A 13899-nucleotide genomic window follows, 5' to 3' on the forward strand; every position below is an offset into this window, starting at 1 on the left:
CAGAAGGAGGGACAGTGACAGATGAGAGGCAGACAGGGAGAGGGAGAGACAGAGAGAGAGAGGAGAAAAAATATGATGGAGGGGCAGAGATGGAGAAAAACAGGTAGAGATGGACAAACATCAGAGAAAAATAGACAAAATAAATGGGCATAATAATTTCTGTCCTTTTGGAGTTCTACTGTTTGGCTTTTCCTGGATTCCTGCAAAGCCTTTCTGTAATACAATTTGTTTCCTCCTAATTCCTTTTCTATGGACCAGTTTAAATGTAGACCCTTTCTTCCCACCAAGAGGGATCTCTACATAATAGACCCCATTGCCACAAGAGTTTGCTGTTTGTAATTTAACTGCTCCCTAAAGATTTGGGGGATTTTGTTTGCATTCTAGTTGATCCTCAGTTTAAAACTAAGTAAAGTATATGGCCCTCTGTATCTCAGCCTATAGAATATCACAGCGCTATCTCCAAGGATCTGTCCTGATCCAAAATTTTATGGTTTGTTGACTATAAATCAATTCTTTTTGGTGGCCCTATGTTCATACTTCATTGAATTCTGTCCATACCTCTTTCCATACACCTTCCTCTCCTTATTAACCCTTAAGTTCTGGTATGAATTATTCATGAAGTAGGTGCTAGTCTATTGGCTCTGCTGTATATGGATGAGTAATGGCTCAACCTCGTTTACTAAGTGAAAGGCAGTATTGGTTATTATATCCCCCTGTTGCCAGGCATATTCACAATGTAGACAATGATAAGTAAACAAATTTGTAAGCCCATAAAGTGTGACTAAACTCCTTCTTGCTTTAGACAATCGTGGGACTATCTTCTTGACAAATGACTTCCTGATGCATCACTGTAAGCTAGCTCAGATGACTGAGGAAATGCTCCCTTCCCACGTAGCCCAGGAAAGGCCTCCGCTAGTAATCCAGGCAATAAATCAAATCCTTGATTAGATTCAGGCTGTCATTTTAAAATATTAACCTGCCATGCTCTGAAGACATTTTTATTTAACTGTAGCATTTAAATGTTATCTCCTATGGAGCTCAGTTTATGCTTAATTCATACTCAGCCCTGGGCTGAGCAGCACATGGCACAGTGGAGAGCCTTGGGCCTGAGGCACTCAGTGTGCCACCCCATCTGGGTAGCTGTGAATGCAACATGGGTGGCATATGCTTCAAAGGGTCAAGGCAATCACACCTCTATAAATAACAGCATTATGAATTTTGGGTGCTTATGTGTTAAAAGCGCTTTCGTGTACACTACCTCCTAACAATAACTTCATTGAGTCAAGGTGGGGAATACTTTTTGTGCACAATCCCCACTGTGAAACTGAGATTCAAAGAGGTTGAGGGTTTCCAGGAGGTCAAGAAGCATGCTGGATCCAGAACAGTTCTGGAACTCAGGTTTATAAACTTGAAGGCCAGACAGCTTTTGGGTATAAGATGAAATTACTCAAGTCAGTACTTTCCATGGACCCAGTACAGTGCTTTGCATATAAAGGACACTCAGCAAATGCGGGTGGAATTTACCTGATACCCCTCAAAGCAAGTGAAGCTGGTTGTTCAGTCAATACACGAGTAGAATGTTTAAACACCACTGCCGTGCCTATTCAACACCACCATGAATAAATGAGGGCGTGTCCACACTCCTACCACAGGCATTGTATTGACTAGACTCTCTGTTACTAAAATAACTCTTTACTCCAATGGTTAATATTGACACCAATCAAAAAAAGATAGCCAATACATACCTGCTACTGCCCCTCCAGGAGGGAATCAGCATATTTTGTTTTTATTTCCTATGTTAGCAAAAGTGAGGCACCAAGGATCAACTGTAGAGTTCTCTAGAAAGCATAGTATCAACACATATATAAAATTTAAGTCTTCTAACTACAAAATGTCTTATTCAAATGGGCAGACTATACTGCCATTTTCTCTCTAGAACCCACTGGGAGAGACTGACTCCTTTTCCTCCTGAGGGAATGGTTTATGCTAAGCATAACCATTTCTTTAATTGTAGCACAGGAAAGTAAATTGGGTCATAATTAATTATGAAATGATCGAATCCATAACTTACTAGGATCCAAGAGCAAAGATAAGGAGCACGTTAGATTTACATAACACTACATCATTTTCAAAGTGCTTTCATATAGATTAGCGTAATTAATTCTCATGTGATATTTTAAAAATTACACATGTTTACAACCCCTCCTACCCCACATTTCTGCAAGGGCTTAATTGGTCATGTCTCTGTTCTCTGTAAACACTGTCCAGAGTGCCGCATTCTAGAATCACACATCCACAGTCTTTTGAAGATTAAAATTTCAAACTTCTTTTTTTAACCCATGGCAAGAGAGGTAAAATTAAAATTGAAATTACTTAGCATTAATCTTTTGAGGGCATCAAAGTGCCATTAGTGGCAGAACAATTAGGCTTTCAAACAAAAAAAAATTGAAAAATTACTTCATCTGCATTTTTGTCTTACCAGCTTTGTGACTGCCTGCCTGGCTCAGGTCAAGTGCACTTTTTCCAGAGGAAGAGTCTGAATGTGGGAAAAGACACACCTCTTTATTTCTATTTGTATCTTATTTTTGCCTTCACAATAGGGGGCTGCTTTGTAGTCTTGGCTCTACTATAACCTGTCTAAGCTTTGATTTTCTCATCAGTAAAATGAGGGAGTTGGATAAAAACATGTCTTAAGACTTCGCCCAGTTTCAGTTCTCTAAATGCTTCTTTCAGCAGTACTTCCTTCCTACAGCACCTTGTTCATCAGACTACTCTTGGCCTCATATCCAGGTTGGAACCTTTTCGGTATGAAAGTATTACTGCCATTTCTGCTCTAAGTCCTGAATCTCGGCACAAAGGATGTGATCATGTTATTAATGCTAATAGTTATAAAAATACAACTGCCATTTTGAATATGCTTAACAAGTGACAAAAGCTCTATATACATTATCTCAACAAATGTATCAGTCCTGGGAAGTATGTATTATCCCATTTTTTCCATATTAGAAAAGCTAAAGCTCAGAATTGAAGCAAATTGCCCAAAATGCAAACTAAAGCCATACGATGAATAAGCCATCCTATTTTCAGAATGTCAGGACACGTTTTTACACTCCGGTTCACAGGGCAGAACTGTCAGGGTAGTGGGAGGCCTGGGTGAGTTCATTTGTGACATGAACGCATTTTTCAAAATCTGCACATAAATTCACTATGAACTCATTTCCTCCTTCCTTATAAAGGAAGATATGTTTGCAACTTTCACACCATTTTCATGGTCAAATGAAATCATGCACAGGTAGATTCAAAATAGTATTTCTAGAACCAGTGATATAGAACATCGATAATAAAAATGGAATCTTGGAGTTCAGGTAACTGGCAACAAAATTAATTACTGTTGAAAATTTAGGCATTCATTTTTTGATATTCTAGAAGGAAAATATAGAAAATATTTGTGAGCATGATATCACTTAAACCTCATAAATATTTTGTCAGTAAAGTGAAAAATGTGAAAAATATGCTATATATATACATATTATATGCACAGCCTGGTGCAATAAATTTAAATTTGAATTTCTTCTTCCTTGAAAAGGATGCTGTTTTAAAAATACATGTATTGTTGGTGCCTCCTATCAAAAGGAAAACAGGTATACAGTAAATTACATGAAAAACTGTCAGTTAGAATACTGATAACTCATGTTTTCACTATCCATTCCAGTATACTCAGCCCATGAACCATGAATCTTTCTAGCCTGTCCAGTGGGAACAAACACTATTCCTGACGTGAGTGAACACTGGGCACTGTCATATCTAGTTCTTTTGGGTGGACCTTACCTTGGTCTTGGGAAGTTTCCTCATATGCATGCACTTATCATTATTCAGCTGATTTGTCAAAGGGGGACCTTTGCAGGATTATAAAACTAGAATATTTCTACTACTGCATTTCTTTAAATGGATGCTTTATTTCATAGATTGCAACTGAAAACCTATGGCTCACATACCTCCAAAGGCTGTACCTTGCTTGACATATTCTGTGTTGGCTTTCATGCTGTTTTATTTTGTTTTGCTTATCAATTAAATTCAAAGTTCCAGACTTTCTATTCTAGTCAAGAGGGAGTAATGGGGAACTAGAGATTCCTCCCACATGAAAAGTCAAAAAGTGAGCGAAATACATGAAACTTTGTTTCTCAATATACTGAAGATCTGTCAAAGAAGAACAGTGATTTCAAGGAGGTGAAAAGAATTAACAAGGTGAGCCTTACCATTACTTCAGCTTACTTCCCTGAGGGAGTTTCCAGGCCACTGTGCAAAGAGAAAACCCAGGTGGAGTCCACTGGACTCTCTGAGTTGGAACCACAGAGTTGAAAATCTGAAAAAGCCAATGTAGCTAGAAGTCACAGGGCATACATACTATCAAAAAGAAGAGAACTGAACAGAAAGAAAACAACAATCTGCTACAGGGTCATCTTGAGCAATCAGCTGAGTAATAAGTGCACCCATGTGATGAAACTACCCAAAGCCAGGTTGAAAGCCACCCTTGAAAGGATTAGATGTCACAGTGCCCAACACTCACCAAGGCTAGAAATAGTGCTTGTGTCTACTGCAGAGACAAGAAAACCTTATCATTCACGAGTCAGTAGGCGGAGGACATGGAAGAGTCTTGCTTCAGTACTGAGGAATAATTAGCCTGAAGTTGAGTGCTATTTCATTCCTACTTAACAAATTTTAAAAAGCAAGACCTACCTAAAGAACTATACGTTTCCATGTAACTTAACTATGTCTCAGCACAGAGCTCAAGAATATTTAGAGGATGCCAAAAGTATACAGCAACCAACAAAGTAATATTTGCAAAGTCTGTCACCCAATATAAAATTACCAGGCACATGAAGTAGCAGAAAAACACAACACAAAATAAGGGAAAAAAATTATCAATCAAAATTGACCAAGAATGGACACAGATGTTAGAATTGTCAGTCAAGGGCATCAAAACAATTGTTATAAGTATTGCATGAATCAGAAAGCTAAGTAGAGAAAGACAATGTCAGGGGAATGAGAAGACAAGCCACAGACATGGAGAAAGTATTTTCAAAAGGCACATGTGATGAAAGTCTATTATCCAAAATATTCAAAGAAATCTTAAAACTCAATAATAAAAAACAACTTGATTAAGAAATAGGCCAAAAAGCTTAACAGACACCTCACCAAAGATAATGAACAGGATTGCAAATAAGCAAATGAATAGATGTTCCACATAGATCGTCTCAAATGAAAATCAAATTAAAACGAGGTATCACATGCACCTACCAGATCAGCCGAAATTCAAAATACTGACAATGTCAAACGCTAGAGAGGATGTGGAACAAGAGGAACTGTTATTCACTGCTGGTGAGAACACAAAATGGTCCAGCCACTATGGAAGACAGTTCGGCAGTTTCTTACAAAACTAAACATACCCTTACCATAGAATCTAGCACTCATACTCCTTGGCATTTACCCTAAGGAGCTGAAAACTTCTGTCCACATAAAAACCTGCATATGAATGTTTATAGCAGCTTTATTCATAATGGCTAAAACTTGGAAGTAATCAAGATGTTCTTCAGTAGGTGAATGAAGAAAAACACTCTAGTACATCAAGGCAATTAAATATTATTCAGTGCTGAAAAAGAAACGAGCTATCAAGCCCTGAAAAAAAAACACAGAGGAACCTTCAATGCATATTACTAAATGAAAAAAAAAAGTCAATCTGGAAATGCTACATACTGTATGACTCCAACTATATGACGTTTTAGAAAAGGCAAAACTTTGGAGACAGTAAAAAGATCAGTAGTTGCCAAGGATTTGGTGAGGGAGGAGGAATGAATGGATGAAGCACAGAGGATTTTTAAGGCAGTAAAAGTACTTTGGGGGCTTCCCTGGTGGCGCAGTGGTTGAGAATCTGCCTGCCAATGCAGGGGACACGGGTTCGAGCCTTGGTCTGGGAAGATCCCACATGCCGCGGAGCAGCTGGGCCCGTGAGCCACAACTACTGAGCCTGCGCGTCTGGAGCCTGTGCTCCACAACAAGAGAGGCCATGATGGTGAGAGGCCGCGGTAGTGAGAGGCCCGCGCACCGCGATGAAGAGTGGCCCACGCTGGCCGCAACTAGAGAAAGCCCTCGCACAGAAACGAAGACCCAACACAGCCAAAAATAAATAAATAATAAATAAATAAAATTTAAAGAAAAAAAAAAGTACTTTGTATGATACCATAATGATGGATACATGTCATTATACATTTGCCCAAACGTATAAAATGTAAAACACTATGAGAAAGGTAATGTCTACTCTGAATTTTGAGTGATTATCTTGTGTCAATGTAGGTTTATCAATTGTAACAATATACCCACATGCTGGTGGGAGATGGTGATAATGGAGGGAGGCTGTGCATGCGTGGGGGTAGCGGGTACATGGGAAATCACTACACGTTCCCCTCAATTTTCCTATGAACCTCCCCCCCCCCAATAACATCTTAACTTTTAAAACAATTAAGTAGAGATATGGAAGATACAGAGACTCAATTTGAACTCCCTGACATGGAAAATAAATGTCTGAGATGAAAAACACAGTGGCTTGGATTAAGAGTAGATTAGACATTACAGAAGAAAAGGTCAGTGAATTTGAATGCCTAGCAACAGAAATAATTTAAAGTGAAACACAGAGAAAGGAAGGGGGGCAGAGAGAGAGGGAGAGAGAACATAAGAGCATCCGTGGCCTGTGGGACAACTTCAAGAGGCTTAATATATGTATAAGTGAAATCTCCAGAAGACAGGGGCAGAAAGAATATTTAAAGAAACAATGGCCAAAATTTCCCCAAATTTAAAGAAAACTGCAGACTCACAGGCCCAAGTAGCTCAATAAATCCTAAGCACCAGAAACACAAAGAAAATTACACCATGGCGCACTGTAATCAAATTGTACAGGTGAGTAAAGAAAACAAAACCTTAAAAGCAATTATGGGGGTAAAAAGACATGTACGAGGTAACAAAGAAGACAACAGATTTATCATTGAAAATAAGGAAGCGAGGCAAACACAAAGACAATGGAAGAATATCGGCCAAGTAAAGTTTTAAAAATGACATTCGGAATCATATGATTCTCTCAATAGATGCAGTAAAAGCATTAGACAAAATGCAACATTGATTTCTGATCAAAATTCTTAGCCTACTGGAAGTAGAAGATGGCTGTCTTAACTGGAAAAGATGCATCTGCAATAAGCCCAAAGCTAATATCACAGTTAATCAAGAAAGGAACGTCTTCCATATAAGATCAGGAACAAGGCCAGGATGTCTGCTCTTATCACTTTTACTTGGCATTATACTGGAAATCTTAGTCAATGCAATAGAGCAATCAAAACCGTATCAGGCTTTCTTTTGTGTGAAAAATGATAAGCCAATTAAAAAATTCACATGAAAATAATACAAAGGTTCTAAAATAGATAACTTTGAAAAAAAGAAAAAGTTGGAGGGCTAGCACTACTTGATTTTAAGACTTTATTTATTATAAAGTATAACTATAGTAATCAAGACCATGTGGTAGTGGCATATACATGGAGAAAAAGATCAGAATAAAAAATCCAGAAACAGGGCTTCCCTGGTGGCGCAGTGGTTGAGACTCTGCCTGCCAATGCAGGGGACACGGGTTCAAGCCCTGGTCTGGGAAGATCCCACATGCCGCGGAGCAACTAGGCCCGTGAGCCACAACTACTGAGCCTGCGCGTCTGGAGCCTGTGCTCCGCAACAAGAGAGGCCGCGACAATGAGAGGCCCGCGCACCGCGATGAAGAGTGGCCCCCGCTTGCCGCAACTAGAGAAAGCCCTCGCACAGAAACGAAGATCCAACACAGCCAAAAATAAATAAATAAATAATAAAAATAAAGGAATTTCTTTAAAAAAAAAAAAGTAAAATAAATATCCTTTAAAAAAAAAAAAAATCCAGAAACAGAAATAATCTCCACACATATACAGAAAGCTGAATTTTATAAAAGGTGCAAAAGCAGTTTAGTACAGAAAGGATAGTGTTTTCAAAAAATGGTGCAGGAACCACTGGATTTCCATATGCGAAATAAAGAACTTGGGTCTATAACTTATATACCACATTAAAAATAATCACATCAAAATGTATCATAGACCAACGTGTGAAACATAAAAATATAAAACTTATACAAATAAAAACACAAAAAAATAAAAATGGGCAAAATACTTGGATAGTTAACTAATGAAGATACATGGATAGCATATAAACATATTCTAAGATGCCTGAAATCATTAGTCATTCGATAAATACAAAATAAAAGCAGTATAAGATAACAAGACATGTATTAGAATGGCTAAAATCCAAAAGACTCGCCTTACATTGGAAGGATTTGTATGACCTGGAATTCCCATACACAGGTGGTGAAAATGTATATAGAATGGTACAAGCACTTAGGAAGAGTCTTAAAAATTAAACATGCTCCTAATATATGTTCCAGCTATTCTAGTCTTAGGTATTTATTCAAGAGAAATGTAAACATATGTCCATACAAATATAAGTGCTCCTAACAACTTTATTTTTTAATAGCTAAGAGCTAGAAACATACCAAATGGCCATTGAAGGTGACTGCATAAACAAACGGTTATATTTTAATACAATGAAATGCTACCTGGCAATAAAAAGAAATAAATTATTGCTAAACCTTACAACATGGATGGATCTCAAAACAGCTATGCTGAGTGAAAAGAACCACACAAAAGAAGGATGCATGCTGTAAGATCTATTCACATAAAATTGTAGAAATGCAAAAAAAAAAAAAAAAAATTCTATAGCACCATAAAGCCAGCCAGTGATTGCCTGGCATGGGGAGGCAGTCAGGAGGGATGGCTTCAATGGGGCATAAAGAACATTTTTGGGTTGATAGATATGCTCATTTTCTTGTCTGTGGTGATGGTTTCATGGGGTATACATATGTCAAAACTTAAATTGTACAGTTTGAAGATGTAGACTTTTTTTTTTCCAATTATACTTCAGTAAAGTTCTTTTTAAACTTTCACATCTCCAGCTTCTCCTAAGAAACTGAAAACTCCAGCTGCATCGCAGCTGCAGGACTGCATGGCAGTGGAAACTGTCTCTTTCCCAAGTCACTTGCTCTCAAGTTTGCCACAGTCCTTGTCCCTCCCCTTTTTGGCCCTTGTCCTACTTTATTCACTTACTTGACTGCTTTAGGAATAAGAATTTATGACTATCAATTGATTTCTTATCTTCTCTTAACAAACAAAGAGATATTAAAATGGTTTCTCCCAGCAGTCTGAAGTAGAAATCATAGAAAGCTCTTAACTTTTTCCATGGTACTCTGTTATTGGGTCCCAACTGCTTTTCCACACCCTTTTCTTAACACTCCCTTCATCAGCCAATATACATGTGAAATTCTGTATTTTATATATACTCTTGTCCACATTCCCAAACAATCTGTATGTGTTGAGTTTGCTTATTTAGCATGTTTATGAGATCCATGTTTAAACTATTAACAAAGAAAGAAGGAAAGAAAAAGAACAGTCTGCCTTTAAACTCACAGTTAGGGCTTTTCATTTCTACCAAATGGTAACTGGAAGTTATCTTCTCTCTCTCCAAGAAGGGGTAATAGAGAGAAAAGAACCCTTGACAAAAAAATGATTTCTTGCTGTTTGGTACAGGATATAAGAGGTTTAAAAATAAATGACCTCACAGAAAATGAGAGGTTTTAAAAGTTATCATCAACAATTTCATCAGTACAGGCTGGTGTAGCTGTAATGGGCCAGGTGATGCCCAAAATCTTTCTATTGTCTTTAGTCATCAATCTTCAGATGTCAAGCTATTGCTGAATCAAGCTTGTAAATTCCTTACTCTGTTGGGTCAACCCAAGTTACAGATCATGTCATAATCTTTTTTTTTTTCCTCCTGCAAACTCACCCTAGCTGTGCCAACTTTTTTGTTTGTAATTTTTTTTTAAATTCACTTGCTTCCCAAGATGAAGAATAAATAATAAATATTATGAGGTTACTGAGTTCATAAAATTAGTTTCACTTTTTTTATAATTTATGCATAGATACAATTAAAATATGAGATAATTACTGCTTGCATATTTTGTATGCCTGTCTTAAATTTATCCTGAAATATTTTAATATTTGTAGTAGTTTCATTATTTACTTACAAATAAAACTTCTCATCCCATACTGGATTCAAGTTTCCAAAAATGGTTTTAGTTCTTCTTTTGTTCTTTCCGACTTGAACTGTAACATATGGGTCACTTGACCCTGTTTTGTCTTTTGCCTGCAAGCCTTGTGCAGAAACCACTGAAATAAACCAAATTCAAACTTTTAATATAAAGATTTCCTCAGAAACAAAAAAATGATAATGAGGGAAACATTTTCTATTTCGCTGTCCCCTTGGTTTGCAGTGCAACCCCATTGCTTTCATTTTCATGGCCAACAGGACTTAACACAATGTTTAATAAAAGAATGAATCACGGAACATTAAAACCTTCCTTTGATGAATATTTGCTTTTGCCTGTAATGAACAGTAGTGGTATACATACATATGCATATTAGCTATATACTCATATATATCACTGCACCATGTATAGATAAATGAGAATGCACATACAATAAGCAAATTACCCAATGTAATTCAAAGGTCTGTGATTTAAAATTATTTATTTATGAATTTACTGTCAGTATTGATCAACTCAACTCAGTAATAGAAGCTTCTTTATTTTACCTTTTGAATACAATATGAGTAAGTTAAAAGGCGTGGTAAATATCAACATGTAACAATATGCAGTTGCTGTTACTTACAAGCAACTTCAGAAGTTCAAGTTATTAGACATCACTAAACTCAGATTGCCGAATCAAGGATCAAATGAATGAGGGATATCGATCCAGGAGTAAATAAAACAATATTTGTTTTCTCATTAAGAAAAACTGACCGAAGAGATTACTGGCTACTCTTGTCATTTATCAGTGGCAGGCAGCAACAAAACTAGTCTCTTGTAAACTGCAGCGTATTGATGAGTATATTATAAAATAGAACTTTCTTCCTCTTGAAGAGCTTTTGATTAAAACAAGACATAGACTGAAATGATTTCAATTATCTAGTACACATTTCAGAAATTTGAAGTACCAATTAGACTTCAATATTGACAAGGTTGAAAAATTCTATTTATCTTACCTATAACTATTAGTAGCAGTGATTTCTAAGACATATAAAAATCTCAATATGGAATGAAAATTTTAAAAAAGACTTATTTTTACCTGTAATGGTTACTTTCGCTGACCACTTAGACGTCCCGTCCAGTACACTCTGTTTGGCCGCCTTTGTGTACTGCACAAAATCTTCTTTAGAAATCTGAAACATTTCCTGAATTACTTCGAACACCTCTGGCCTGTTTGTCTCCCTGATCTTCATTCTTTCTTTCATGGCTGTAATAATGGTCTGAGTCTTGTCTTCCGCACCATGCTTAGAACTCTTTTCTGCCGCTCCTATAATAGAAAAATCAACGGTGATGTAAACATACATGAAGTTACTTTTTGAGGGACCAAGAGAGGGAGAAAAAAAAAAAGGAAGAACATGAGAATGAATGAATGCTTTCATTGTGAGGAGTCAGGGTGGCTTTTTCAAAAAATATCAGGGGAACAAGCTCTATGCTGAGACTAGCCCTTGTGTTACTGGCAAGGAAATGGACCTCCACGATCCCAGTTTTTTCAGTTGTATTACTGAACTGAATCACAGTTGTGCAAATATTTGGTTTGAATTTTTAAAACAAATTTCAAAACCAAAAGGAACGCACACAATCAAATCTGTTATATACCACACATATTTCCTCACTGAGTAACCAAAACAAAATTGAGAAACAGACTGGATGCCTACGGCAAATGTCACTTGAAAATCAATATTTCAAATACTTGTGTTCATCTAAAGTACCTAATTATTTTTAATTGATGAAATTTATCATAATGAAAAGCTTAAACTTTCCCCTGCAAAATAAATACCACCACTATTTGTTATATTGAAATATAGGGTAAAATTTTACTTGGAATGAAAGTAATTCTGCTATTTAAAAAGGATGTGGAAACCACTGGGCTGGACTACCTCTACCTCACGGACCACAGACTTGAACTCTCATTCTGTTATATGGCCATAGTTTTAAACAGGCTGAATTTTCACTTTCTACTCAAAACTCTGTTTTGTTTTCTAAGACATTGTTTTTTCATGATCGGTCTCAACTTTCTGGGCACTTTTGTTTATAACACAAATCCTGGCAATGAAGGATTTCCAAAAGCCAATTCTTGGGTCCTTCACCTTCTCCAACTACCAGCCGGATAGTCTTATGTGGCCTCTGCGTTGCTCAGTATTCCACAAGCAAATAGTGGACCCTGATTCCAGCTCTCATGTTTCCTTACTGAGTTTGAAGTAGGAAAGCAAAAGCCCATGTATCAGGGTCTATAGGAACTGTCGCTGCTGAAACCAAACACTTTTTGGTACAGAAGCAACTGAGATATAGTGAAAAGAAGAAGAAAATTGTGTCTATAGGTGGTAATCATTCCAATTTTTATCTCCATGACTGTAAATACTGCCCAACTTGTATTATATTTTTTGAAATATTGTATTTCTGAAATAAGCATACTAATAGAGTTCAGAGACTGAATGTGATAATTTATCTGTACAATTCCTATCACAAAGGATAGCCTCAGTAATGTCCTTTGAGTCTACTTCTGTGAATGTTATACCCAATTTAAGTACAGAAGCTAAGACAAAATACAAAAAGTCAACTCTGAACTTTCCTCGTAATAAATTCATCTAAAATTTAACAGCAGTATTTTAGTGAACATCTTCATTTATTTGAAAATAAAACATTTATTTTCTAAAGTAGAAAAAATACATTCATAGTAATCAAGGTATAATTAGAGTACACTAAAAGAGATGAAAAATCTGTTGGCAGAAAGAGTAGTTTCCCTGTCTTTACCTTTTTTTTTTTAACCTTTGAGAATTTATACCACATTTTAAAAAAATACTAAAAATTAATGTATTCCATTTAAGATATAATTTGAAAGGACATTCTAAATGCCCTAGTCGTCTGTTAAAGCATGCTCTCGAACAGCTACACATTTGTGAATTGTGCACCTTTAAGCAATTAAGCATTTTCGTAATTTGTCAGTAGCGGTTTAGCTCCACAGAACATTAATTCTTACATGGTAAAATTAGCTTAGGCCACACTATATAGTTACAACTCCCCAAAAGGCATATTTTACTTCAAGTATTGGAATATTCTTTAAAAAGAAAGAACAGCAGTGCCTTGAAAAAGTCACCTACAAGATTCAAAGTGCCTCAAAAGTTTGGTTTGTAAAGGTCATTCTAAGAATGCTCAAAGTGTCATAAAAATGTTGACTTCCCCCAGATTTCTAAACAACTATTACTGTTGTGACTATTATGCCCTCAAAGCTCTAGAAAAGTGTGTTAAAGTTCCCAAGAGTTAAATGTATTTTGGATTATTTTTCTAAATTCAGGAAAAGCCAGCTGACTGCCATCCACATAATAAATGTTCATTCTAGTAATAACTACCAAATTCAAGGCTGGAATGTCAAGAGATTTTTCTTCCTAAGAAACCAAATCTCTGTACCTAACAACTGTAGCTTGAATTCTTTTAAGGAATTAATTAGGAAAGCTTGACAATTAGCTTTGAAATCATTCACCAATGCTTTTGATGTTGGAGTAGAATATCTACTCAATATGTACAGACAACATACAGACCCATAAATTGTGAAATCGCCAATCTAGGAGAGCAAGTTAATAGAGACTTATGTTTGAGCCTTTTAACTATTATTTCTAGAAAAGATATATAGCTTTTTTTAAGTTCTA

The 13899-nt window shown here is 36.4% G+C and overlaps 1 protein-coding gene across 2 annotated transcripts in view; it reads right to left on the minus strand.

Moving 5' to 3' along the window:
* Window positions 1-13899, minus strand: part of UNC13C (unc-13 homolog C) — a 622127-nt gene that overhangs the window by 368392 nt on the left and 239836 nt on the right. For both annotated transcript variants that reach the window (XM_061182103.1, XM_061182102.1), the window contains 2 exons: window positions 11295-11522; window positions 10196-10337 (listed from right to left, as the gene is read on the minus strand). In XM_061182103.1, the coding sequence (XP_061038086.1) occupies window positions 10196-10337; window positions 11295-11522 (370 nt within the window). The remainder of the gene's footprint in view (window positions 1-10195; window positions 10338-11294; window positions 11523-13899) is intronic.

This window comes from Eubalaena glacialis, chromosome 2, assembly GCF_028564815.1.
Source record: "Eubalaena glacialis isolate mEubGla1 chromosome 2, mEubGla1.1.hap2.+ XY, whole genome shotgun sequence".
Lineage (NCBI taxonomy): Eukaryota > Metazoa > Chordata > Mammalia > Artiodactyla > Balaenidae > Eubalaena > Eubalaena glacialis.